Below are 25,501 nucleotides of genomic sequence, written 5' to 3'. Positions count from 1 at the left end.
TTTACCGAAAGAACCAAAGAAGATGAATCATTGCAGTCACGAAAGCTTTAAATCGAAATGTAACAGTGATCACAGGAACTGTGATAAGGTGGGTGGGTAGGTGAGTGGATGGGTAGGTAAGTGAAGGAAAACTAATTTCTTTGGAACTGCTTTTCGTGTTAAGTTTGTTGTGTTTCCCCCGCATCTTCGATTAGCACGGTTGGCTACGTACGGCGCAAAAGAAGTTCAACGTGCACACAAAGTGGGTAGCTTCATAGGCGATTAGGTAGATGTGTGGGTAGGTGGCTAGGTAGGTACAGTGTATGCATGCATGGGTGAGTAGGTGAGTGAGTACCTAAGTGGACGGGTAGGTGCATAGGAGAGCGGGTAGATGGGTAAGTGAGTGGATGGGCAGGTGTATAAATACATTAATAGGAGAGTGGTAGTTAGATGTATGGTTAGGTAGGTGGGTAGGTGAGTGGGTAGGCAGGTGTGTAAATACATTAATAGGACATTAGGTAGATGTATGGTTAGGTAGGCGGGTAGATGAGTGGATGGGCAGGTGAGTAAATAAATTAATAGGACATTAGGTATGTGTACGATTCGGTCGGTGGTTACGTGAGAGGATGAGCAGGTGAGTAAGTTAATTAAAAGTAGGTGTGGTAGGTAGATGTATATGGTTCGGTAGTCGGGCAGGTGAGCAAGTAAATGAATAGGACAGTAGGTGGACGTTATGGTTAGGTCGGTGGGTAGGTGAGTGGATGGGCCAGATGCGTGGAACAGCCCCAGCAAGCACGTGCCTGGGCACGCTCCTCCGCCAGTGAACACGCGATCCTCTCAGCTCGCCGCGAGTGGCGGTGCGGAGTTCGGGGAGAGCTTGGATGGCGCAGCAGCAGCAGCAGGAGGAGGAGGAGAAGGGAGTTGCCATACCTGGGCAGTGCAGTAATTTGCCCGCGTGTGGGGTTTTTTTGGGGGGGGTTTGGCATCGGAGGCCTCTCGCTCGATTGATTTTTTTTTGCACGCCGCCAAACGCGCACGAAGCGCAACTGGGATGAAACGGACGTTCTCCTCCTCCTCCTCGTTGTTGTTGTTAGCCTGGGGGTGCGAGATGCCCTTTCTGGGGGGGGGGTGGGGGGGGTTGTGCGAGACGTGGCCAGGTATATTCTTTAGAAGGTAAGTCATCGCCAACACAAATGAGCCCGCGGGGCACGTAAGAAGTGCGACTTAAACTTGATTCGGAGCCTTCGTGACTGCGGGAATAACTCTTTGCTTTTTTTTCGGCAAAGTCGCGTAGAGAGAGAGGAAATGAATTAAATAAAATAACGGCGTGTTCGAATGCAACGCAAGCAATCGTCATCAGGTAGAAAACAAACCCCGTGAAACTTAGAAATGCAATGCGATACAACACACAGAGAGTCGGCTAACACAACAGGCAGCGCCTCACCTCGTGATTGCGTTCTTCCAAAGATTGATCAAAGCTAATATGAACCTGGCGACCCGGGTTCGATTCCCGCTCACGGCCAACACCAGTGACGATTATCTGAACCGGTCCCGGGCCTCCCCTAGGTCGACTCAGCCTCAAATGAGTACCTGGCGCGATGTGTAAACATCGTCACTGGGGAGACAAAGGCGGCCGGGCGTGGTGCTGGCCACCCACCCCCTCCTGTGCCGTGCCGGCCTTCATAGGTGCTCGCTAGCAGCATTTGCCCCAACAGTGAGTGATAGTGAATACGAGTGAGTGGAGTTTGTATGCTCTCTCTCTGTTCTCTAGAGAGTGGGAGTGTGTGAGCGAGTGAGTGAGCGAGTGCGTGAGTGAGTGTTCTGTATATAGTGAGTGTGAGTGTTCTGTATATAGTGAGTGAGTGTGTGAGTGCTCTGTATATAGTGAGTGTGAGTGTTCTGTATATAGTGAGTGTGTGAGTGCTCTGTATATAGTGAGTGTGAGTGTTCTGTATATAGTGATTGAGTGTGTGAGTGTTCTGTATATAGTGAGTGAGTGTTCTGTGTATAGTGAATGAGTGTGTGTGTTCTTTGTATAGTGAGTGAGTGTGTGAGTGTTCTGTGGATTGTGAGTGAGTGTTCTGTGTATAGTGAGTGAGTGTGTGATTGTTCTGTATATAGTGAGTGAGTGTGTGAGTGTTATGTGTATAGTGAGTGTTATGTGTATAGTGAGTGTTCTGTGTATAGTGAGTGTGAGTGTTCTGTGTATAGTGAGTGAGTGTGTGAGTGTTCTGTATATAGTGAGTGAGTGTGTGAGTGTTCTGTATATAGTGAGTGTTCTGTATATAGTGAGTGAGTGTGTGAGTGTTCTGTATATCGTGAGTGATTGTGTGAGTGTTCTGTATATAGTGAGTGAGTGTTCTGTATATAGTGAGTGAGTGTGAGTGTTCTGTATATAGTGAGTGAGTGTGTGAGTGTTCTGTATATAGTGAGTGAGTGTGTGAGTGTTCTGTATATAGTGAGTGAGTGTGTGAGTGTTCTGTATATAGTGATTGAGTGTGTGAGTGTTGTGTATATAGTGAGTGAGTGTTCTCTATATAGTGAGTGAGTGTGAGTGTTCTGTATATAGTGAGTGAGTGTGTGAGTGTTGTGTATATAGTGAGTGAGTGTTCTGTATATAGTGAGTGAGTGTGTGAGTGTTCTGTATATCGTGAGTGAGTGTGAGAGTGTTCTGTGTATAGTGAGTGAGTGTGTGAGTGTTCTGTATATAGTGAGTGAGTGTGTGAGTGTTCTGTGTATAGTGAGTGTGAGTGTTCTGTGTATAGTGAATGAGTGTGAGTGTTCTGTGTATAGTGAGTGTGTGAGTGTTCTGTGTATAGTGAGTGAGTGTGTGAGTGTTCTGTGTATAGTGAGTGAGTGTTCTGTATATAGTGAGTATTCTGTGTATAGTGAATGAGTGTGAGTGTTCTGTGTATAGTGAGTGTGAGAGTTCTGTGTATAGTGAGTGTGAGTGTTCGGTGTATAGTGAGTGAGTGTGAGTGTTCTGTGTATAGTGAGTGTGAGTGTTCTATGTATAGTGAGTGTGAGTGTTCTGTGTATAGTGAGTGTGAGTGTATAGTGAGTGTTCTATGTATAGTGAGTGTGAGTGTTCTGTGTATAATGAGTGTGAGTGTATAGTGAGTGTGAGTGTTATGTGTATAGTGAGTGAGTGTGAGTGTTGTGTGTATAGTGAGTGTGAGTGTTCTGTGTATAGTGAGTGTGAGTGTATAGTGAGTGTGAGTGTTGTGTGTATAGTGAGTGTGAGTGTTCTGTATATAGTGAGTGTTCTGTGTATAGTGAGTGTGAGTGTTCTGTGTATAGTGAGTATGAGTGTTCTGTGTATAGTGAGTATGAGTGTTCTGTGTATAGTGAGTGTGAGTGTTCTGTGTATAGTGAGTGTGAGTGTTCTGTGTATAGTGAGTGAGTGTGAGTGTTATGTATATAGTGAGTGTTCTGTGTATAGTGAGTATGAGTGTTCTGTGTATAGTGAGTATGAGTGTTCTGTGTATAGTGAGTATGAGTGTTCTGTGTATAGTGAGTGTGAGTGTTCTGTGTATAGTGAGTGTGAGTGTTCTGTGTATAGTGAGTGAGTGTGAGTGTTATGTATATAGTGAGTGTTCTGTGTATAGTGAGTATGAGTGTTCTGTGTATAGTGAGTGTTGTGTATAGTGAGTGTGAGTGTTCTGTGTATAGTGAATGAGTGTGAGTGTTCTGTGTATAGTGAGTGTGAGTGTTCTGTGTATAGTGAGTGAGTGTGAGTGTTATGTATTTAGTGAGTGTGCTGTGTATAGTGAATGAGTGTGAGTGTTCTGTGTATAGTGAGTGTGAGTGTTCTGTGTATAGTGAGTGAGTGTGAGTGTTCTGTGTATAGTGAGTATGAGTGTTCAGTGTATAGTGAGTGTGAGTGTTCTGTGTATAGTGAGTGAGTGTGAGTGTTATGTATTTAGTGAGTGTGCTGTGTATAGTGAATGAGTGTGAGTGTTCTGTGTATAGTGAGTGAGTGTTATGTATTTAGTGAGTGTTCTGTGTATAGTGAGTGTGAGTGTCCTGTGTATAGTGAGTGAGTGTGAGTGAGTGTTATGTATTTAGTGAGTGTGCTGTGTATAGTGAGTGAGTGTGAGTGTTCTGTGTATAGTGAGTGAGTGTGAGTGTTATGTTTATAGTGAGTGTTCTGTGTATAGTGAGTATGAGTGTTCTGTGTATAGTGAGTGAGTGTGAGTGTTCTGTGTATAGTGAGTGAGTGTGAGTGTTCTGTGTATAGTGAGTGAGTGTGAGTGTTCTGTGTATAGTGAGTGAGTGTGAGTGAGACTGCATGCGTGTGCACAGTAACGCGACTCCGTGGTTCCAAACCAAGCTAAGTTTAGCTGTCAAGATCTTAACGCAGCCTCCCTCCTCCCATTATAGCCACAGAGACCACCACGACCACACTCTGTTGTTTGTGCTGAGAAGTATCGTGTCTGGCATGGCACAAAGACAAAGGTGCCCCGTGTAGCCTTAAGAGACTGTCGGGGCAAGTGCTGCAGTTCGTGGCACCCTTTTCCAAGAATGCACTGGCCCCACACCAAAGTCTCGGGACAAAATTCCCTCCCGGCATCCACTCGCCTACCCACCTACCTACCCACTCACCTACCTACCCACTCACCTACCTACCCACTCACCTACCTACCCACTCGCCTACCCACCCACCTATCTACCCACTCACCTACCTACCCACTCACCTACCTACCTACTCACCTACCTACCCACTCACCTACCTACCCACTCGCCTACCCACCTACCTACCCACTCACCTACCTACCCACCCACCTACCTACCCACTCACCTACCCATTCACCTACATACCCACTCACCTACTCACCTACCTACCCACTCACCTACCTACCCACTCGCCTACCCACTCACCTACCCACTCACCTACCTACCTACTCACCTACCTACCCACTCGCCTACCCACCCACCTACCTACCCACTCACCTACCTACCCACTCACCTACCTACCTACTCACCTACCTACCCACTCACCTACCTACCCACTCGCCTACCCACCTACCTACCCACTCACCTACCTACCCACCCACCTACCTACCCACTCACCTACCCACTCACCTACCTACCCACTCACCTACTCACCTACCTACCCACTCACCATACCTACCCACTCGCCTACCCACTCACCTACCCACTCACCTACCTACTCACCTACCTACCCACTCACCTACCTACCCACTCGCCTACCCACCCACCTACCTACCCACTCACCTACCTACCCACTCACCTACCTACCCACTCACCTACCTACCCACTCGCCTACCCACCTACCTACCCACTCACCTACCTACCCACCCACCTACCTACCCACTCACCTACCCACTCACCTACCTACCCACTCACCTACTCACCTACCTACCCACTCGCCTACCCACTCACCTACCCACTCACCTACCTACCTACTCACCTACCTACCCACTCGCCTACCCACCCACCTACCTACCCACTCACCTACCTACCCACTCACCTACCTACCCACTCACCTACCTCCCCACTCGCCTACCCACCTACCTACCCACCCACCTACCTACCCACCCACTTACCTACCCACTCACCTACCTAAACCCCGAGTAGGCAATTGCAGAGGGGGTCCCCCCTCTCCCCCCCCCCCCCTCCCGTGCCTTGAGCCTAGTGAGCGGCGGCGTCCGGACAGAGAGCAAAACTTTCCCTTCCATCTGTCGGCTTGGATGGCAACAGATGGCACCGCCGCTGCTTCTGCTGGGTCTCTTCCCAGCGGACGCAAATCAATCGCAAGCGGTAAATACACAGTCGGCGCTTAACACGGTGGGGGGAGCGGTGGGGGGGGTGAGTGGACGGGCGAATGAACGAATAAACGAATGAATGAATGGATGAATGAAGCGCAGTGTTCCTTGATCAATTTACGAGCCCTCGTAGCACGCCCCTTTGTGCGGCGGTGCAGCTCCTGAATGAGCGGATGGGGGGCGGGAGAGGCGCTCAGCGCGCCGTGTCCTGCAGATGAATAGCGAGAGGGTTGGGTGTGTGTGGATGTGTGTGTGTGTGGATGTGTGTGTGTGTGGATGTGTGTGTGTGGATGTGTGTGTGTGTGGATGTGTGTGTGTGGGTATGTGTGTGTGTGTGTGGATGTGTGTGTGTGGGTGTGTGTGTGTGGATATGTGTGTGTGTGTGGGTATGTGTGTGTGTGGATATGTGTGTGTGGATATGTGTGTGTGTGTGGATATATGTGTGTGTGTGGATATATGTGTGTGTGGATGTGTGTGTGTGGATGTGTGTGTGTGTGTGGATGTATGTGTGTGTGTGTGGATGTGTGGATGTGTGTGTATGTGTGGATGTATGTGTGTGTGTGGATATATGTGTGTGTGTGGATGTGTGTGCGGATGTGTGTGTGTGAAAGCTACCTGGTCTGTCGCTCCGCACTAAGCTTCAGGTCTTCTCGGCCACGGTCATTCCCTCCCTTCTCTATGCTTGCGAAACGTGGACCCCCCTAATGGAACATCTTCGCCGGTTAGAAACATTTAGGCTGGCCTGCCTACGATCCATCCTGGGTTTAACCAGGCTGGATTGCGTGAGGAGCTCACAAATCCTTGAAAGATCTGGGCAAGGTCGCATCGGTGAGCTCCTCCGGCGGGCAAGGCTGCGTTGGCTGGGTCATGTAGCCCGCATGCCCAGCCACCGCATGCCGAAACAGCTTTTGTTCGGCCGGATCGAGGGGACTAAACGGGTGCGGCACGGGCTAGAGAAGAGATGGAGTGATGTGGTACAGGAGGACGTGGAGCTGAGTGGACTTGCCGATGACCGGTACCAGTGGTGTCAAGATCGGCCTCTGTGGAGGAGGCTCGTGAAGGACGCTACTGGGCAGTTGGAGGCAGTCGCCCTCCAACAACAACGGAGGGCGGAGGAGCGACGCTCACAACAACGAGCTGAGCGCCGGGTGGCTAAAGCACAGCAGGTTGGCACAGTAGGGGGCACAGGTGGTGCATCAGCCAGTCATCTCAGTCATCTCAGTCAGTCGACCCGTGGCACCTGGGTCTGCCCCGTGACCTCCTGCCAGCGGGCGTTCGACACTTCACGTGGCCTCAAGGTGCACATGGTCTGGCACAAGCGTCGTGGTGACGTCACCGCCCCTTAGTGGCGAATGGCGGTTGTTGTTGTTGTGGATATGTGTGTGTGTGTGTGGGGCAGGTTGGCACAGTAGGGGGCACAGGTGGTACATCAGCCAGTCATCTCAGTCATCTTAGTCGACCCGTGGCACTTGGGTCTGTCCCGTGACCTCCTGCCAGCGGGCGTTCGACACTTCACGTGGCCTCAAGGTGCACATGGCCTGGCACAAGCGTCGTGGTGACGTCACCACCACGTAGTGGCGTGTGGCGGTTGTTGTTGTTGTGTTCCCTAATGGAACATCTTCGCCGGTTAGAAACATTTAGGCTGGCCTGCCTATTATCCATCCTGGGTTTAACCAGGCTGGATTGTGTGAGCTCACAAATCATTGAAAGATCTGGACAAAGTCCCATCGGTGAGCTCCTCCGGCAGGCAAGGCTGCGTTGGCTGGGTCATGTAGCCCACATGCCGAGCCACCGCATGCTTACACAGCTTTTGTTCAGCCGGATCGAGGGGGCTAAACGGGCACGGCACGGGCTAGAGAAGAGATGGAGTGACTTGGTACAGGAGGATGTGGAGCTGAGTGGACTTAACAATGACTGGTACCAGCGGTGTCAAGATCGGCCTCTGTGGAGGAGGCTCGTGAAGGATGCTACTGGGCAGTTGGAGGCAGTCGCCCTCCAACAACAACGGAGGGTGGAGGAGCGACGCTCACAACAATGAGCGGAGCGCCGGGTGGCTAAAGCACAGCAAGTTGGCACAGTAGGGGACACAGGTGGTGCATCAGCCAGTCATCTCAGTCAGTCGACCCGTGGCACCTGGGTCTGCCCCGTGACCTGCCAGCGGGCGTTCGACACGTCACGTGGCCTCAAGGTGCACATGGCCTGGCACAAGCGTTGTGGTGACGTTACCACCACTTAGTGGCGAATGGCAGTTGTTGTTGTGTGGATATGCTTGTGTGTGGATATGTATGAGGAGCGGCAGTGTAGTGGTTAGCGCTTCACTGCGCTTCGTACACGGCGACCCCAGTTCGATTCCCGCTCACGGCCGACACCGGTGATGATTATCTGAACCGGTCCCGGGCCTCCCCTAGGTCGACTCAGCCTCAAATGAGTACTTTGTGCATTATGTAGTAAACATCGCCACTGGGGAGACAAAGACGGCCTGCGTGGTGCTGGCCACCCACCCCCTCGTGTGCCGTTCCGGCCTTCATAGTTGCTGGTTAACAGCACTTGCCCCAACAGTCTGTTAAGGCAACACGGGGCATCTTTGTCTTTGCTGTTGGTGCATTTATATTTAGTTCGCTGTGGGAGCAACCCAGGTACCCATAACGCCTTGCGGGTGTTTAATTATAATCCTTCTCTTCAATTAGCATCTCTCTGTCACCTTTGCCGGCGTTACTCAGCAGCAGCAGCGGCAGCGCAAGGGGGACTCCAGACAGCGAGTGTGAGGGTGCGTACGTCACTCTGTGTGTCACTCTGTGTGTCTGTGTGTCACACTGTGTGTCACTCTGTGTGTCTGTGTGTCACACTGTGTGTCACTCTGTGTGTCACTCTGTGTGTCACACTGTGTCACTCTGTGTGTCCGTGTGTCACTCTGTGTGTCACACACTGTGTCCGTCTGTCACTCTGTGTGTCACTCTGTGTGTCACTCTCTGTGTCACACTGTGTGTCACTTTCTGTGTCACACTGTGTGTCACTCTCTGTGTCACACTGTGTGTCACTCTGTGTGTCCGTGTGTCACTCTGGAGAGATGTTAACTACCTCGCCTGGTATACAGGAGGTCGTGAGTTCGATCCCAACCCTGACGCCTGCTGTTGTATATTTGGAGTTTGCGATGTCTCTCTCCCCATGGTTCGTGGATTTTGTCTCCGGGTCTTTTGGTTTTCCCCTCCACCTTTAGAATCACGCGTTCAGAGTATGTGGTGGCTATAAATGTCCATGTGATGATGACAAGCCGCCTCTTCGTTGAGCTGTCATTTGTGATGGGCCACGTCGCTTCTAACAAAGAGCTACACAGTAGCTGTCAAGTAACAACACTAGTTTCGTTTTATAGTTGCTATAGAGTTTCCGTGTGAATTTAATAGCTACTGTCAAATTCTACTCCACTCCGCACTTGCCCCAACAGCCTGTTCAAGGCTACACGGGGTATTCTTGTGATGTGTGTGTGCGCGCGCGCGTTTACATTCAGTGGGGAGTGGTGGTGCAGCAGTTAGGGCGGCACCGCGCTGCAAACCACCCAGCGGCCCCGGGTTCAATCCCCGCACACGGTCACCACCAACAACCGGTGCCGATGATCTCAACCGGTCCTGATGGGCCTCGCCTAGGGTCGACTCAGCCTCAAATGAGTACCCGGTGCGGTGTGTGGTAAACCACGCCACCGGGGAGACAAAGGCGGCTGGGCGTGGTGCTGGCCACCCACCCCATCGTGTGCCGTGCCGGCCTTCATAGGTGCTGCTCGCGAGCAGCACTTGCCCCAGCGCGCTACACGAGGGGATCTGTGTGTGTGTGTGTGTGTGCACGCTTGTTTATATACATTGCTGTGTTTACGTGTTGCTATAAGCGCGCGTGCGTGCACGCGTGCGCGTATTTTCTTTTTGGTCGTGGATCTGAGAGCAATTTTACAAACACGCGCAACCCTCGCAATCTCAAACCGGTTATTAAACGTACAATAACAATTATTAGCAGTATTACAGTGAGGGAAAAAAGTATTTGATCCCCTGCTGATTTTGTACGTTTGCCCACTGACAAAGAAATGATCAGTCTATAATTTTAATGGCAGGTTTATTTGAACAGTGAGAGACAGAATAACAACAAGAAAATCCAGAAAAACGCATGTCAAAAATGTTACAAATTGAGTTGCATGTTAATTTGACCCCCTCTCGTTCAGAAAGATTTCTGGCTCCCAGGTGTCTTTTATACAGGTAACGAGCTGAGATTAGGAGCACACTCTTAAAGGGAGTGCTCCTAATCTCAGCTTGTTACCTGTATAAAAGACACCTGTCCACAGAAGCAATCAATCAATTAGATTCCAAACTCTCCACCATGGCCAAGACCAAAGAGCTCTCCAAGGATGTCAGGGACAAGATTGTAGACCTACACAAGGCTGGAATTGGCTACAATACCATTTTCAAGCAGCTTGGTTAGAAGGTGACAACAGTTGGTGCGATTATTCGCAAATGGAAGAAACACAAAAGAACTGTCAATTTCCCTCGGCCTGGGGCTCCATGCAAGATTTCACCTCGTGGAGTTGCAATAATCATGAGAACGGTGAGGAATCAGCCCAGAACTACACGGGAGGATCTTGTCAATGATCTCAAGGCAGCTGGGACCATAGTCACCAAGAAAACAATTGGGAACACACTACCTCGTGAAGGACTGAAATCCTGCAGCGCCCGCAAGGTCCCCCTGCTCAAGAAAGCACATATACATGCCCGTCTGAAGTTTGCCAATGAACATCTGAATGATTCAGAGGACAACTGGGTGAAAGTGTTGTGGTCAGATGAGACCAAAATGGAGCTCTTTGGCATCAACTCAACTCGCCGTGTTTGGAGGAGGAGGAATGCTGCCTATGACCCCAAGAACACGATCCCCACCGTCAAACATGGAGGTGTAAACATTATGCTTTGGGGGTGTTTTTCTGCTAAGGGGACAGGACAACTTCACCGCATCAAAGGGACGATGGACGGGGCCATGTACCGTCAAATCTTGGGTGAGAACCTCCTTCCCTCAGCCAGGGCATTGAAAATGGGTCGTGGATGGGTATTCCAGCATGACAATGACCCAAAACACACGGCCAAGGCAACAAAGGAGTAGCTCAAGAAGAAGCCCATTAAGGTCCTGGAGTGGCCTCGCCAGTCTCCAGACCTTAATCCCATAGAAAGTCTGTGGAGGGAGCTGAAGGTTCGAGTTGCCAAACGTCAGCCTCGAAACCTTAATGACTTGGAGAAGATCTGCAAAGAGGAGTGGGACAAAATCCCTCCTGAGATGTGTGCAAACCTGGTGGCCAACTACAAGAAACGTCTGACCTCTGTGATTGCCAACAAGGGTTTTGCCACCACGTACTAAGTCATGTTTTGCAGAGGGGTCAAATACTTATTTCCCTCATTAAAATGCAAATCCATTTATAACATTTTTGACATGCGTTTTTCTGGATTTTGTTGTTGTTATTCTGTCTCTCACTGTTCAAATAAACCTACCATTAAAATTATAGACTGATCATTTATTTGTCAGTGGGCAAACGTACAAAATCAGCAGGGGATCAAATACTTTTTTTCCCTCACTGTATAACAGCAGTTTACAACGTCGCATATCAGACCGTCGCGTATCCACGCCGACCAGTTCACCGAACCCACACGCAGTTGCGGTGCATGTGGGGAGCAGTAGTGCAGCGGTTAGCGCGCTGCGCTACAAACCCGGCGGCACGAGTTCGATCCTGGGCCTCCCCTAGGTCGACTCAGCCTCAAATGAGTACCCGGTGCAGTGTGTGGACATCGCCACTGGAGAGACAAAGGCGGCCGGGCGTGGTGCTGGCCACCCGCCCCCTCGTGTGCCGTGCCGGCCTTCATAGGTGCTCGCTAACAGCACTTGCCCCAACAGTCTGTTTTAGGCTACACGGGGGATCTTTGTCTTTGTGTGAGCGTGCGGTGCCAGTGGAGAGGTAGAAGCAGACAGAGTGGCGAGGGCGCTCGCTCCGTGGTTCCGATCTATTTTGTCGCCCGTCGTGGAATCCGCGCGATGCCACCCGTGCCACCCGTGCCATCTTTGCCACCCGTGCCACCCGTGCCACCCGTGCCATCCGTGCCACCCGTGCCATCCGTGCCACCCGTGCCACCCGTGCCATCCGTGCCACCCGTGCCACCCGTGCCACCCGTGCCATCCGCGTCACCCGTGCCACCCGTGCCACCCGTGCCACCCGTGCCATCCGCGCCATCCGTGCCACCCGTGCCACCCGTGCCACCCGTGCCATCTGTGCCATCCGTGCCACCCGTGCCACCCATGCTACCCGTGCCATCCACGCCACACGGACCTCTGCCTCTGCTACATCTGCTGCCTCTGCTGCCGCTGCCTCCGCTGCTGCTGCTGCTGGGAGCCAGCCCCTCTTCCTGCGCTACGGATGATGACACCTCGAACCCTGCACCGCTTTGGGGGGGGGGGGGGGGGCGGTCTGGGTTTGAGTCGATGAACGTCGCCATTCGCTCTAAACTAAAACTATTTAAACTAATTTTTTTTTTATTTTGCCCAGGTAAGGCCCCACGCTGAGATATGTAGTTGATCTCTGTTTTTTCCCAGAAGCGACCATGAATGATAGCCCAATGAAGTGATGGGCTGATCATCATCGTCGTCACGTGGGCATCTATAGTAGCGGCCAAAAAATACCACGTGATGTTGTTTCTAACTGTGGAAGGAAAAACCGGAGGACCCGGAGAAAAATTCACACGACCACGGGGAGAGAGACACTGCAAACTCCAAATATAGACCAGGCGTGAGGGTTGGGAATGAACTGACGACCTCCAGTATACCAGGCGAGGTAGTTGACATCTCTCCACTCAAACGAGATACAGACTCCGAACCCAACCCGGTCTTCAACTCAGACTGACGATGAGACCCGGTCTCCCTGAGTCTCAACCCGAACTCTGACCCTGAAACCTGGTCTCCCTAAGTTTCAAATGGACTCCAATCCTGAGACCCGGTCTCCCTGAGTCTCAACCCGAACTCTGACCCTGAGACCCGGTCTCACTTAGTCTCAATTAGACTCCAATCCTAAGACCTGGTCTCCCCGAGTCTCACCCCAGACTCTGACCCTGAGACCCGGTCTCACTTAGTGTCAATTAGACTCCAATCCTGAGACCCGGTCTCCCCGAGTCTCACCCCAGACTCTGACCCTGAGACCCGGTCTCACTTAGTCTCAATTAGACTCTAATCCTGAGACCCGGTCTCCCCGAGTCTCAACCCAGACTCTGACCCTGAGACCCGGTCTCACTTAGTCTCAATTAGACTCCAATCCTGAGACCCGGTCTCCCTGAGTCTCAACCCAGACTCTGACCCTGAGACCCGGTCTCACTTAGTCTCAATTAGACTCCAATCCTGAGACCCGGTCTCCCTGAGTCTCAACCCAGACTCTGACCCTGAGACCCGGTCTCACTTAGTGTCAATTAGACTCCAATCCTGAGACCCGGTCTCCCCGAGTCTCACCCCAGACTCTTGACCCCGAGACCCGGTCTCACTTAGTGTCAATTAGACTCCAATCCTGAGACCCGGTCTCCCCGAGTCTCACCCCAGACTCTGACCCTGAGACCCGGTCTCACTTAGTCTCAATTAGACTCTAATCCTGAGACCCGGTCTCCCCGAGTCTCAACCCAGACTCTGACCCTGAGACCCGGTCTCACTTAGTCTCAATTAGACTCCAATCCTGAGACCCGGTCTCCCTGAGTCTCAACCCAGACTCTGACCCTGAGACCCGGTCTCACTTAGTCTCAATTAGACTCCAATCCTGAGACCCGGTCTCCCTGAGTCTCAACCCAGACTCTGACCCTGAGACCCGGTCTCACTTAGTGTCAATTAGACTCCAATCCTGAGACCCGGTCTCCCCGAGTCTCACCCCAGACTCTTGACCCCGAGACCCGGTCTCACTTAGTGTCAATTAGACTCCAATCCTGAGACCCGGTCTCCCCGAGTCTCACCCCAGACTCTGACCCTGAGACCCGGTCTCACTTAGTCTCAATTAGACTCTAATCCTGAGACCCGGTCTCCCCGAGTCTCAACCCAGACTCTGACCCTGAGACCCGGTCTCACTTAGTCTCAATTAGACTCCAATCCTGAGACCCGGTCTCCCTGAGTCTCAACCCAGACTCTGACCCTGAGACCCGGTCTCACTTAGTCTCAATTAGACTCCAATCCTGAGACCCGGTCTCCCTGAGTCTCAACCCAGACTCTGACCCTGAGACCCGATCTCACTTAGTGTCAATTAGACTCCAATCCTGAGACCCGGTCTCCCCGAGTCTCACCCCAGACTCTTGACCCCGAGACCCGGTCTCACTTAGTGTCAATTAGACTCCAATCCTGAGACCCGGTCTCCCCGAGTCTCACCCCAGACTCTGACCCTGAGACCCGGTCTCACTTAGTCTCAATTAGACTCTAATCCTGAGACCCGGTCTCCCCGAGTCTCAACCCAGACTCTGACCCTGAGACCCGGTCTCACTTAGTCTCAATTAGACTCTAATCCTGAGACCCGGTCTCCCTGAGTCTCACCCCAGACTCTGACCCTGAGACCCGGTCTCACTTAGTCTCAATTAGACTCCAATCCTGAGACCCGGTCTCCCTGAGTCTCAACCCAGACTCTGACCCTGAGACCCGGTCTCACTTAGTCTCAATTAGACTCCAATCCTGAGACCCGGTCTCCCCGAGTCTCACCCCAGACTCTGACCCTGAGACCCGGTCTCCATGAGTCTCAACCCAGACTCTTGACCCCGAGACCCGGTCTCACTTAGTGTCAATTAGACTCCAATCCTGAGACCCGGTCTCCCCGAGTCTCATCCCAGACTCTGACCCTGAGACCCGGTCTCACTTAGTCTCAATTAGACTCTAATCCTGAGACCCGGTCTCCCCGAGTCTCAACCCAGACTCTGACCCTGAGACCCGGTCTCACTTAGTGTCAATTAGACTCCAATCCTGAGACCTGGTCTCCCTGAGTCTCAACCCAGACTCTGACCCTGAGACCCGGTCTCTATGAGTCTCACCCCAGACTCTGACCCTGAGACCCGGTCTCACTTAGTCTCAATTAGACTCCAATCCTGAGACCCGGTCTCCCTGAGTCTCAACCCAGACTCTTGACCCCGAGACCCGGTCTCACTTAGTGTCAATTAGACTCCAATCCTGAGACCCGGTCTCCCCGAGTCTCACCCCAGACTCTGACCCTGAGACCCGGTCTCACTTAGTCTCAATTAGACTCTAATTCTGAGACCCGGTCTCCCCGAGTCTCAACCCAGACTCTCAACCCAGACTCTGACCCTGAGACCCGGTCTCACTTAGTCTCAATTAGACTCCAATCCTGAGACCCGGTCTCCCTGAGTCTCAACCCAGACTCTGACCCTGAGACCCGGTCTCAGTGTCAATTAGACTCCAATCCTGAGACCCGGTCTCCATGAGTCTCAACCCAGACTCTGACCCTGAGACCCGGTCTCCCCGAGTCTCAACCCAGACTCTGACCCTGAGACCCGGTCTCCCTGAGTCTCGTTCAGGACTCCGAACCTGAGGCCCAGTCTCCTCCCCAGTCCAAGCCTCAAGACATCAATCTTGGAAGAAGAAGAAGGAGGAGAAGGGGAAGAAGGACAAGGAGGAGAATCGTCATCATCCGGTCTCGCGTCGGCGTGGCTTGAAAGCGCCGAGCGTGACCGCCTCCAGGGGGGGAGGGGGTGACCTGGGCGGCCAAAATAAAAAAAAAGTTTTAAAATAAAATGAAAAGTCAGTGTCCAAGGGCAGCGGAGGATTATAAATATACTCGTTGTCGGCATGACGGCACACGCCCCGGCATTCCTGCGCTCCGCCAGAGCGGCCGACTCCGGCCCTGCCTGCCAACGGAGTTCTCATTTATATTTAAACCGGGCCGTGCATGGCGGCCACAGGCGGGCCACAAACAACGGCACGCCAATGACGGCGGCGACGGCGCATCTGTCGCACATCTGACAAAGAGCTTTGTAGCTCTTCGGATTCCTGTGATTTTTGCACACAGCGTTGGTATGCGGTGCTTTTATGTTGTAGATGTTTGCCGGTTCTTTCCAGGATTTTTTCTGTTTGCTGCTTAGTCACCGCAGGATGTTCTTTGTTCATGTTTTTGTTTGTTGAGGTTGCACCCGAATCAACGGCCGCATGGCTCACAGGGTTATACCTCATAAATGAAACTGAAAACTCCGGCACGAATTCAGTCTCCCGGCCCTTCCCTCAGACTCTTTGTTGGCTTCATGTCCAGCGCGGCGCCGGTGGCAGCACAGCCAGCAGCTCCTGGCGCTCGGGAGGTCGAGAGTTCAACTCCCGGTTGGGTGGGTCAGGGAGAGGAAGAGGGTGAGGGTTAGAGAGAGGGTGAGGAAGAGGGTGAGGAAGAGGGTGAGGAAGAGGGTGAGGAAGAGGGTTAGCGAGAGACACCGAGGGAGAATGAATGCGGTGCAGCGGTCGTGGTGAAGCCGTTCGTGCGGCCGGGCCATTGAGTGGATCGCAGCGGTCGGAAGGTCAAGAGTTCACCTCCTGGTCGCGTGAGGTGGGGGGTGGGGAGTGGGGGGTTGACGCAGCCCATCATCACTGCCAGACGGGCGTGGTGCTGGCCACCCAACCCCCCGGCCTTCATAGGTGCTGCTGCTACTCGCTAACAGCACTTGTCCCAACAGTCTGTTAAGGCTACACGGGGGATCTTTGTCTTTGGTTGTGCGTTAACTGCTTACCCTGTTCCCCTGTGTGTCTGTATGTGTGTCTGTGTGTGTGTGTCTGTCTGTGTGGGTGTCTGTATGTCTGTGTGTGTGGGTGTGTGTGTCTGTGTGTGTGGGTGTGTGTGTCTGTGTGTGTGTCTGTGTGTGTGTCCGTGTGTGTGGGTGTCTGTGTGTGTGTGTGTCTGTGTGTGTGTGGGTGTCTGTGTGTGTGTCTGTGTCTGTGTGTGTCTGTGTGTGTCTGTATGTGTGTCTGTGTGTGTGGGTGTCTGTGTGTGTGTGTCTGTGTGTGTGTGTCTGTGTGTGTGTGTCTGTGTGTACACAGGCTGCATGCTGTGTCTCGGACAGTGGAACTTCTTCCGTTTCAATCATCCGGACGAGGCGGTGAGAATCCGCAGCATGCTGGCCCCGTCGGCGAACCCGCCTGCCGCCCCGTCACGTACGTCAACAACAACAACAACAAAAATAACATTAACAATAACAACAGCAACAATAACACCAATCACACCAACAACAATAAGAGCAATCACAAGAACAACAATAACACCAACAACAATAACAACAATAACACAAACAACAACAACAATAATAATAACAACACCATCAACGTCAACAACAACACCAACAATAACGACAACGTCAACAACAACGTCAATAACAACATCATCAAAGTCAATACCATTCGCGTCATTGCTATCATTGTCATCATCATCACCATGTGTTGAGCGTGCATGTGTGTGTGTGTGTGCGCGTGCACATACGTGCGCATGTGTGCGTGCGTGCTTGTGTGTACGGGCGCGTGCGTTTGTGGGTGCATGTGCGTGCGTGCGTGTGCGCGTGTGTGTGCCTGTTCGTGTGTGTGTGCGCGTGTGCGTGCCTGTTTGTGTGTGTGCGTGCGTGCCTGTGCGTATGTGCGTGTGTGTGTGGGTGCGTTGTGAGGAGCGATAGTGTAGCAGTTAGCCTGCTGTGCTATGAACCTGGCGACCCGAGTTCGATTCCCGCTCACGGCCAACACCGGTGACGATTATCTGAACCGGTCCTGGGCCCTCCCTTAGGTCGACTCAGCCTGAAATGAGTACCCGGTGCGGTTTTTAGTAAACGTCGCTACTGGGGGAGACAAAGGCGGCCGGGGCGTGGCGCTGGCCACCTCGTGCGCCGTGCCGGCCTTCACAGCTGCTGCTCGCCAGCAGCACTTGCCCCAACAGTCTGTTGAGGCTACACCGGGGGGCGGGGGGTGATGAGGGAGGGTTGGGGGAACCTTTTTCTTTGCCGCGTGCGAGCAGACGCCATGAGCTCGGTGAACGGCAACGACCCCCGGCGCAGGGACGGGGCGCCGGCAGGGCGGGCCGGCGCTCGAGACAAACTCCTCAACGCCTGCTCCATCGAGCAGGACCTGCAGGTGAAGACGCCGTTTATTTGAACACGTAGGAGGCTTCCGCCTGGTCGCTGACGGGAAACATGCCGTCCGTTAGGCCAGTGGTTCTCCTTGTGAGCCTGTGGCTGCGTGCTGTACCCCCTGGGGGTGTGAGATGCCCTTTCTGGGGGGGGGGGGGGGGGGGGCGGTGGGGGATGGTGAGACGTGGCCAGATTTTTGTTTTAGAAGGTAAATAATCGACAATGCAAATGAATCCACAGGGCACGCCAGCAGTACTTCTTAATTTGTTTCATCAACCTCTGTGTGTTTTCACCCGTAGGAGGAGGCTTTCGCGACTAATATCATCCATAAGAGGTTTTGGGGTTAAATCGTGTGAATACGTAAAAGTGTCGTTAAAGCCGCCACCACCCGACACAGCCAATTAGTAACGTCGCCTGATGGAGCTGGTTGTAATTACTGACGAAACGTCGCACTCAGACTGTAAATGTTGTGGCTTTGCTATCCAACGCACCGGTTAGAGCTGTACTAGTGACGAATTGGCCGCGTTCTGTTTACGTGACAAACCCGCACTAGTTGGCTGTCGTGTGGCGGGGGATTTGACGACACTTTTTAAATATTTACGTGACCTAACCCAAAAAAAAAACACTGTGTTGTGGAAGTCGCCTCTATTTGATACGAGTTTACTTGACGGTGATGTTGGTGATGATTATGATGATGACGATCATTAATTCATAATCGTTATTGTTATTATTTTAACTCCGGCTGTGGCAGAGTGCACGCGCGGTCCCGTCGATCGCTGGCACGGTACCCGCTCACTCGAAATCTGGCACCACCGCCCCCCTCGCCACCACCCCCCCCCCCCGCCACCACCCACCCCTCCCACACCGCCAGGACATCATCGACTCGCTCACGCTGGAAAGCAACACAGCCGCCGGCGCCCCGCTCACGCCGGCCTCCTTCGCCAGCGTCGCCTCCGCTCCGGAGAACGGCAACAACAACCGGCAGCAGCCGCAGCCCCGCGGCGTGCCGTGCTCCCCTCCCTCGAGCCCGGGCCGCGTCTCCCTCTCCGGCTCGTGCTACGACAACCTGGCGTCCGCCTCGTCGTCGCCATCGTCGTCAACGTCGTCCAACGACAACCGCGGCACGCCGCCCGTGCCCGCCCGCTCCTCCAGCTACAACTTCACTTCGCAGCGCTCCGCCAACGGCTTCCGCGCCGCCGCCGCCGCCGCCGCGGCGACGGCGACGCCGGCGGCGCCGGCCGCCGGGGCCGAAAGCCCCCGCGCGCCGAGGCGACGGATCCGGGACGCGCCCACGGAGCGGCCTCACCTGGCGCACGCCAAACCCAGCCAGGGCGGCGGTGCCGACGCCGCGGCGGCCTGCTTCCCAGGCTTCTCGCCGGAGGGCCCGCCGAGCCCGAGGCTGCCCAGGGTTTCTCCGGAGAGGGGCGGGGGGGCGGCCACGGCGGCCGGGCCCGTGCCACTCTCCCCGCGGGCGGCGAGGAGATCGGCGACCCCGCCTGCCAGCCCGGAGGTTTCGCGCCGCGGCTGCTTCCCCATCTCCCTCGCCTCCCCGCAGGGTCCCTCGAGGTGGCAGCAGCAGCAGCAGCAGCCGCCGCACTCGCCGTCGTCGGCAAGAAGACTTGTGGCGCGCGGTGGCGGTGGCGGATCCTCGGAAGGCCGCTCTCCGACGTTGGGCGTCCAGAGCGACCAGCGTTGGGGTCAGCCTCAGGCGAAGCCCGCGGCCGTAGGCCCCGACGGGTCCCCTCGCTCCCCGCTCAGCCCTGATTACGGCCACCACCAGCAGCAGCAGCAGCAGCAACGGCGCCCCCTGGACGCGCTGCCTCCTCTGAGCCCGAAGTCGAGCCGCAAGGCCGCGGCTTCGCCGGCGCTGGCCGGGCCAGAGTCGTGCCCCTCGGTCGGCAAACGCCTCGGAGGTGTCTTCACCAGTCCGGCGTTCGTACGGCGGTCCAGCGGAGGTGTTGGTGGTGGTGCTGGTGGTGATAGTGGCGGCGGTGCACGAGAAGGCCTCGTTATTTTCGACCACGAATTCGGTGCCGCCGCGGCGGCGGCGTCGTCGTCGACCTCGGGCCCGCCGGGCGGCTCTTTCAGCGTCGCGACCAAGGTTAAGATCCCGGCGTCAACAACAACAACAACAGCAGCGGCGGCGGCGGCGGCGTCAACAACGACGACGACCACCACGCCACCCGTGCCGCGGTCTCCCTGCCGGAGCCCCGGGCTGCAGCGCAGGCGACCGCCGGCGCCGCCCTCGCCGAATCTGTCGTCGAGTCTGACGATGACGATGAGGTCGCCCGCCGCAACCCCCGCAACCTCACCGATCGCCGCCGCCGCCGCCGCCGCGAAGCCGGACGGGGGGCGGCCGTCGGCCCTCGATCGTTCCGCCGGTTCGGATTCCGAGCGGGATTTCCCGCCGGAGGAGGAGGAGGAGGTGGTGGTGGATGACGGGGGGAAGGCGGCGGCGGCGGCGGCGGCGGCGGCGGCGCCGGCGTCTCCGCCGCGCTTGCGGGAGCGCAAGGGCAGCATCTCGGAGATCCGCGGCGGGGACGAGTCGGAGCTGCGCCAGTACCACCGCAGGCACCGCGACGAGCGACTCCGCGAGCAGGAGACGGAGCGCCTGGTGAGAGCCGTCGCACCGTCGCTGCACGCTCGCCACATTTGTATTGGTTGTATTCGTGGCAACGCTCGCCACATTTGTATTGGTTGTATTCGTGGCAACGCTCGCCACATTTGTATTGGTTGTATTCGTGGCAACGCGCGCCACATTTGTATTGGTTGTATTCGTGGCAACGCTCGCCACATTTGTATTGGTTGTATTCGTGGCAACGCTCGCCACATTTGTATTGGTTGTATTCGTGGCAACGCTCGCCACATTTGTATTGGTTGTATTCGTGGCAACGCTCGCCACATTTGTATTGGTTGTATTCGTGGCAACGCTCGCCACATTTGTATTGGTTGTATTCGTGGCAACGCGCGCCACATTTGTATTGGTTGTATTCGTGGCAACGCTCGCCACATTTGTATTGGTTGTATTCGTGGCAACGCGCGCCACATTTGTATTGGTTGTATTCGTGGCAACGCTCGCCACATTTGTATTGGTTGTATTCGTGGCAACGCGCGCCACATTTGTATTGGTTGTATTCGTGGCAACGCTCGCCACATTTGTATTGGTTGTATTCGTGGCAACGCTCGCCACATTTGTATTGGTTGTATTCGTGGCAACGCTCGCCACATTTGTATTGGTTGTATTCGTGGCAACGCTCGCCACATTTGTATTGGTTGTATTCGTGGCAACGCTCGCCACATTTGTATTGGTTGTATTCGTGGCAACGCGCGCCACATTTGTATTGGTTGTATTCGTGGCAACGCTCGCCACATTTGTATTGGTTGTATTCGTGGCAACGCGCGCCACATTTGTATTGGTTGTATTCGTGGCAACGCTCGCCACATTTGTATTGGTTGTATTCGTGGCAACGCGCGCCACATTTGTATTGGTTGTATTCGTGGCAACGCGCGCCACATTTGTATTGGTTGTATTCGTGGCAACGCGCGCCACATTTGTATTGGTTGTATTCGTGGCAACGCGCGCCACATTTGTATTGGTTGTATTCGTGGCAACGCTCGCCACATTTGTATTGGTTGTATTCGTGGCAACGCTCGCCACATTTGTATTGGTTGTATTCGTGGCAACGCGCGCCACATTTGTATTGGTTGTATTCGTGGCAACGCTCGCCACATTTGTATTGGTTGTATTCGTGGCAACGCTCGCCACATTTGTATTGGTTGTATTCGTGGCAACGCACGCCACATTTGTATTGGTTGTATTCGTGGCAACGCGCGCCACATTTGTATTGGTTGTATTCGTGGCAACGCGCGCCACATTTGTATTGGTTGTATTCGTGGCAACGCTCGCCACATTTGTATTGGTTGTATTCGTGGCAACGCTCGCCACATTTGTATTGGTTGTATTCGTGGCAACGCGCGCCACATTTGTATTGGTTGTATTCGTGGCAACGCACGCCACATTTGTATTGGTTGTATTCGTGGCAACGCTCGCCACATTTGTATTGGTTGTATTCGTGGCAACGCTCGCCACATTTGTATTGGTTGTATTCGTGGCAACGCGCGCCACATTTGTATTGGTTGTATTCGTGGCAACGCGCGCCACATTTGTATTGGTTGTATTCGTGGCAACGCTCGCCACATTTGTATTGGTTGTATTCGTGGCAACGCGCGCCACATTTGTATTGGTTGTATTCGTGGCAACGCTCGCCACATTTGTATTGGTTGTATTCGTGGCAACGCTCGCCACATTTGTATTGGTTGTATTCGTGGCAACGCGCGCCACATTTGTATTGGTTGTATTCGTGGCAACGCGCGCCACATTTGTATTGGTTGTATTCGTGGCAACGCGCGCCACATTTGTATTGGTTGTATTCGTGGCAACGCACGCCACATTTGTATTGGTTGTATTCGTGGCAACGCGCGCCACATTTGTATTGGTTGTATTCGTGGCAACGCGCGCCACATTTGTATTGGTTGTATTCGTGGCAACGCTCGCCACATTTGTATTGGTTGTATTCGTGGCAACGCTCGCCACATTTGTATTGGTTGTATTCGTGGCAACGCGCGCCACATTTGTATTGGTTGTATTCGTGGCAACGCACGCCACATTTGTATTGGTTGTATTCGTGGCAACGCTCGCCACATTTGTATTGGTTGTATTCGTGGCAACGCGCGCCACATTTGTATTGGTTGTATTCGTGGCAACGCACGCCACATTTGTATTGGTTGTATTCGTGGCAACGCGCGCCACATTTGTATTGGTTGTATTCGTGGCAACGCACGCCACATTTGTATTGGTTGTATTCGTGGCAACGCGCGCCACATTTGTATTGGTTGTATTCGTGGCAACGCGCGCCACATTTGTATTGGTTGTATTCGTGGCAACGCTCGCCACATTTGTATTGGTTGTATTCGTGGCAACGCTCGCCACATTTGTATTGGTTGTATTCGTGGCAACGCGCGCCACATTTGTATTGGTTGTATTCGTGGCAACGCACGCCACATTTGTATTGGTTGTATTCGTGGCAACGCTCGCCACATTTGTATTGGTTGTATTCGTGGCAACGCACGCCACATTTGTATTGGTTGTATTCGTGGCAACGCGCGCCACATTTGTATTGGTTGTATTCGTGGCAACGCACGCCACATTTGTATTGGTTGTATTCGTGGCAACGCGCGCCACATTTGTATTGGTTGTATTCGTGGCAACGCACGCCACATTTGTATTGGTTGTATTCGTGGCAACGCGCGCCACATTTGTATTGGTTGTATTCGTGGCAACGCTCGCCACATTTGTATTGGTTGTATTCGTGGCAACGCTCGCCACATTTGTATTGGTTGTATTCGTGGCAACGCTCGCCACATTTGTATTGGTTGTATTCGTGGCAACGCTCGCCACATTTGTATTGGTTGTATTCGTGGCAACGCTCGCCACATTTGTATTGGTTGTATTCGTGGCAACGCGCGCCACATTTGTATTGGTTGTATTCGTGGCAACGCTCGCCACATTTGTATTGGTTGTATTCGTGGCAACGCTCGCCACATTTGTATTGGTTGTATTCGTGGCAACGCTCGCCACATTTGTATTGGTTGTATTCGTGGCAACGCGCGCCACATTTGTATTGGTTGTATTCGTGGCAACGCACGCCACATTTGTATTGGTTGTATTCGTGGCAACGCTCGCCACATTTGTATTGGTTGTATTCGTGGCAACGCGCGCCACATTTGTATTGGTTGTATTCGTGGCAACGCACGCCACATTTGTATTGGTTGTATTCGTGGCAACGCGCGCCACATTTGTATTGGTTGTATTCGTGGCAACGCTCGCCACATTTGTATTGGTTGTATTCGTGGCAACGCTCGCCACATTTGTATTGGTTGTATTCGTGGCAACGCTCGCCACATTTGTATTGGTTGTATTCGTGGCAACGCGCGCCACATTTGTATTGGTTGTATTCGTGGCAACGCGCGCCACATTTGTATTGGTTGTATTCGTGGCAACGCTCGCCACATTTGTATTGGTTGTATTCGTGGCAACGCTCGCCACATTTGTATTGGTTGTATTCGTGGCAACGCTCGCCACATTTGTATTGGTTGTATTCGTGGCAACGCGCGCCACATTTGTATTGGTTGTATTCGTGGCAACGCGCGCCACATTTGTATTGGTTGTATTCGTGGCAACGCGCGCCACGGTGGCACAGCGGTTGACGCGGCCCGCCGACAAGCCCGGCGCGCCGCGTTCGGTTTGTCTGGCCGCGGCCAACGTCGGTGGCAGCGAGCGATGCCTCGGCCGGTTCCGTGACGATCTTTGATGGGGCCGTGATGGTTCTGTGATGGTGCTTGGTTGGTCCGTGATGGTCCGTGATGGTCCGTGATGGTCCGTGATGGTCCGTGATGGTCCGTGATGGTCTTTGATAGTCCGTGATGGTCTTTCATGATTATATGATGGGTCCGTGATGGTCTTTGATGGTGCCTTGGTGTCTGGCTCTCGGATGGATGCGGTTGGGCCAACCGAAAACCCCTCCAGCGGATATGAATCTGCTGGCTGGTAAAGCTGTAGGGGTTTCACATCTTCCTCTCTCTCCCTCTCTCTCGCACACTCACTCGCAGATGTGTGGCCAGATGTGATCAGTGGCAGGAGGGGAGAGTGTGCACGTGTGTGTGCGTGCGTGTGTGCCCATGTGTGCGCGTGGTAGTGTAGCGGTTAGCACGCTGCGCTAAGAACCTGGCGACCAGAGTTCAATTCCTGCTCACGGCCAACACCAGTGGTTATTATCTGAACCGGTCCCGGGCCTCCTCTAGGTCGACTCTGCCTCAAATGAGTACCTTGTGCAGTGGGGATTAAACATCGCCACTGGGGAGACAAAGGCGGTCGGGCGTGGTGTTGGCCACCCACCCGCTTGTGTGCCGTTCCGGCCTTCATAGGTGCTCGCTAACAGCACTTGCCCCTACAGTCTGTTAAGGCTATACAGGGGATCTTTTTTCTCTGTTGTGCCTGTGTGTGTGTGTATCAGTATTTATGTATGTGTTGTGTCTGTGTGTGTGTGTCAGTATGTATGTGTGTGTCTGTGTGTGTGTCAGTATTTATGTATGTTGTGTCTGTGTGTGTCTGTGTGTGTCAGTATTTATGTATGTGTTGTGTCTGTGTGTGTCAGTATTTATGTATGTGTTGTGTATGTGTGTGTGTCAGTATTTATGTATGTTGTGTCTATGTGTGTGTCAGTATTTACGTATGTGTTGTGTCTGTGTGTGTCAGTATTTATGTATGTGTTGTGTCTGTGTGTGTCTGTGTGTGTCAGTATTATGTATGTGCTGTGTATGTGTGTAGCAGTATTTACGTATGTGTTGTGTCTGTGTGTGTCAGTATTTATGTATGTGTTGTGTCTGTGTGTGTCAGTATTTATGTCTGTGTGTCTGTGTGTGTCAGTATTTATGTCTGTGTGTCTGTGTGTGTGTCAGTATTTATGTATGTGTTGTGTCTGTGTGTATCAGTATTTATGTATGTGTTGTGTCTGTGTGTATCAGTATTTATGTATGTGTTGTGTCTGT

General features: G+C 53.2%; 1 protein-coding gene across 10 annotated transcripts in view; it reads left to right on the top strand.

Moving 5' to 3' along the window:
• The window catches only part of LOC116955834 (pleckstrin homology-like domain family B member 1), a 155,182-nt gene that overhangs the window by 59,013 nt on the left and 70,668 nt on the right, over positions 1–25,501 (top strand). For all 10 annotated transcript variants that reach the window (XM_076053775.1, XM_076053770.1, XM_076053771.1 and 7 more), the window contains exons 5-7: positions 16,824–16,937; positions 17,782–17,897; positions 18,765–20,507. In XM_076053775.1, the coding sequence (XP_075909890.1) occupies positions 16,824–16,937; positions 17,782–17,897; positions 18,765–20,507 (1,973 nt within the window). The remainder of the gene's footprint in view (positions 1–16,823; positions 16,938–17,781; positions 17,898–18,764; positions 20,508–25,501) is intronic.

This window comes from Petromyzon marinus, chromosome 62 (assembly GCF_048934315.1).
Source record: "Petromyzon marinus isolate PM22_M1 ecotype Great Lakes invasive population chromosome 62, UKy_Petmar_22M1.pri1.0, whole genome shotgun sequence".
NCBI classification, from domain to species: domain Eukaryota; kingdom Metazoa; phylum Chordata; class Hyperoartia; order Petromyzontiformes; family Petromyzontidae; genus Petromyzon; species Petromyzon marinus.
Note: the sequence above shows the minus strand (reverse complement) of the source record. Positions and strands in the feature narration are given on the sequence as shown.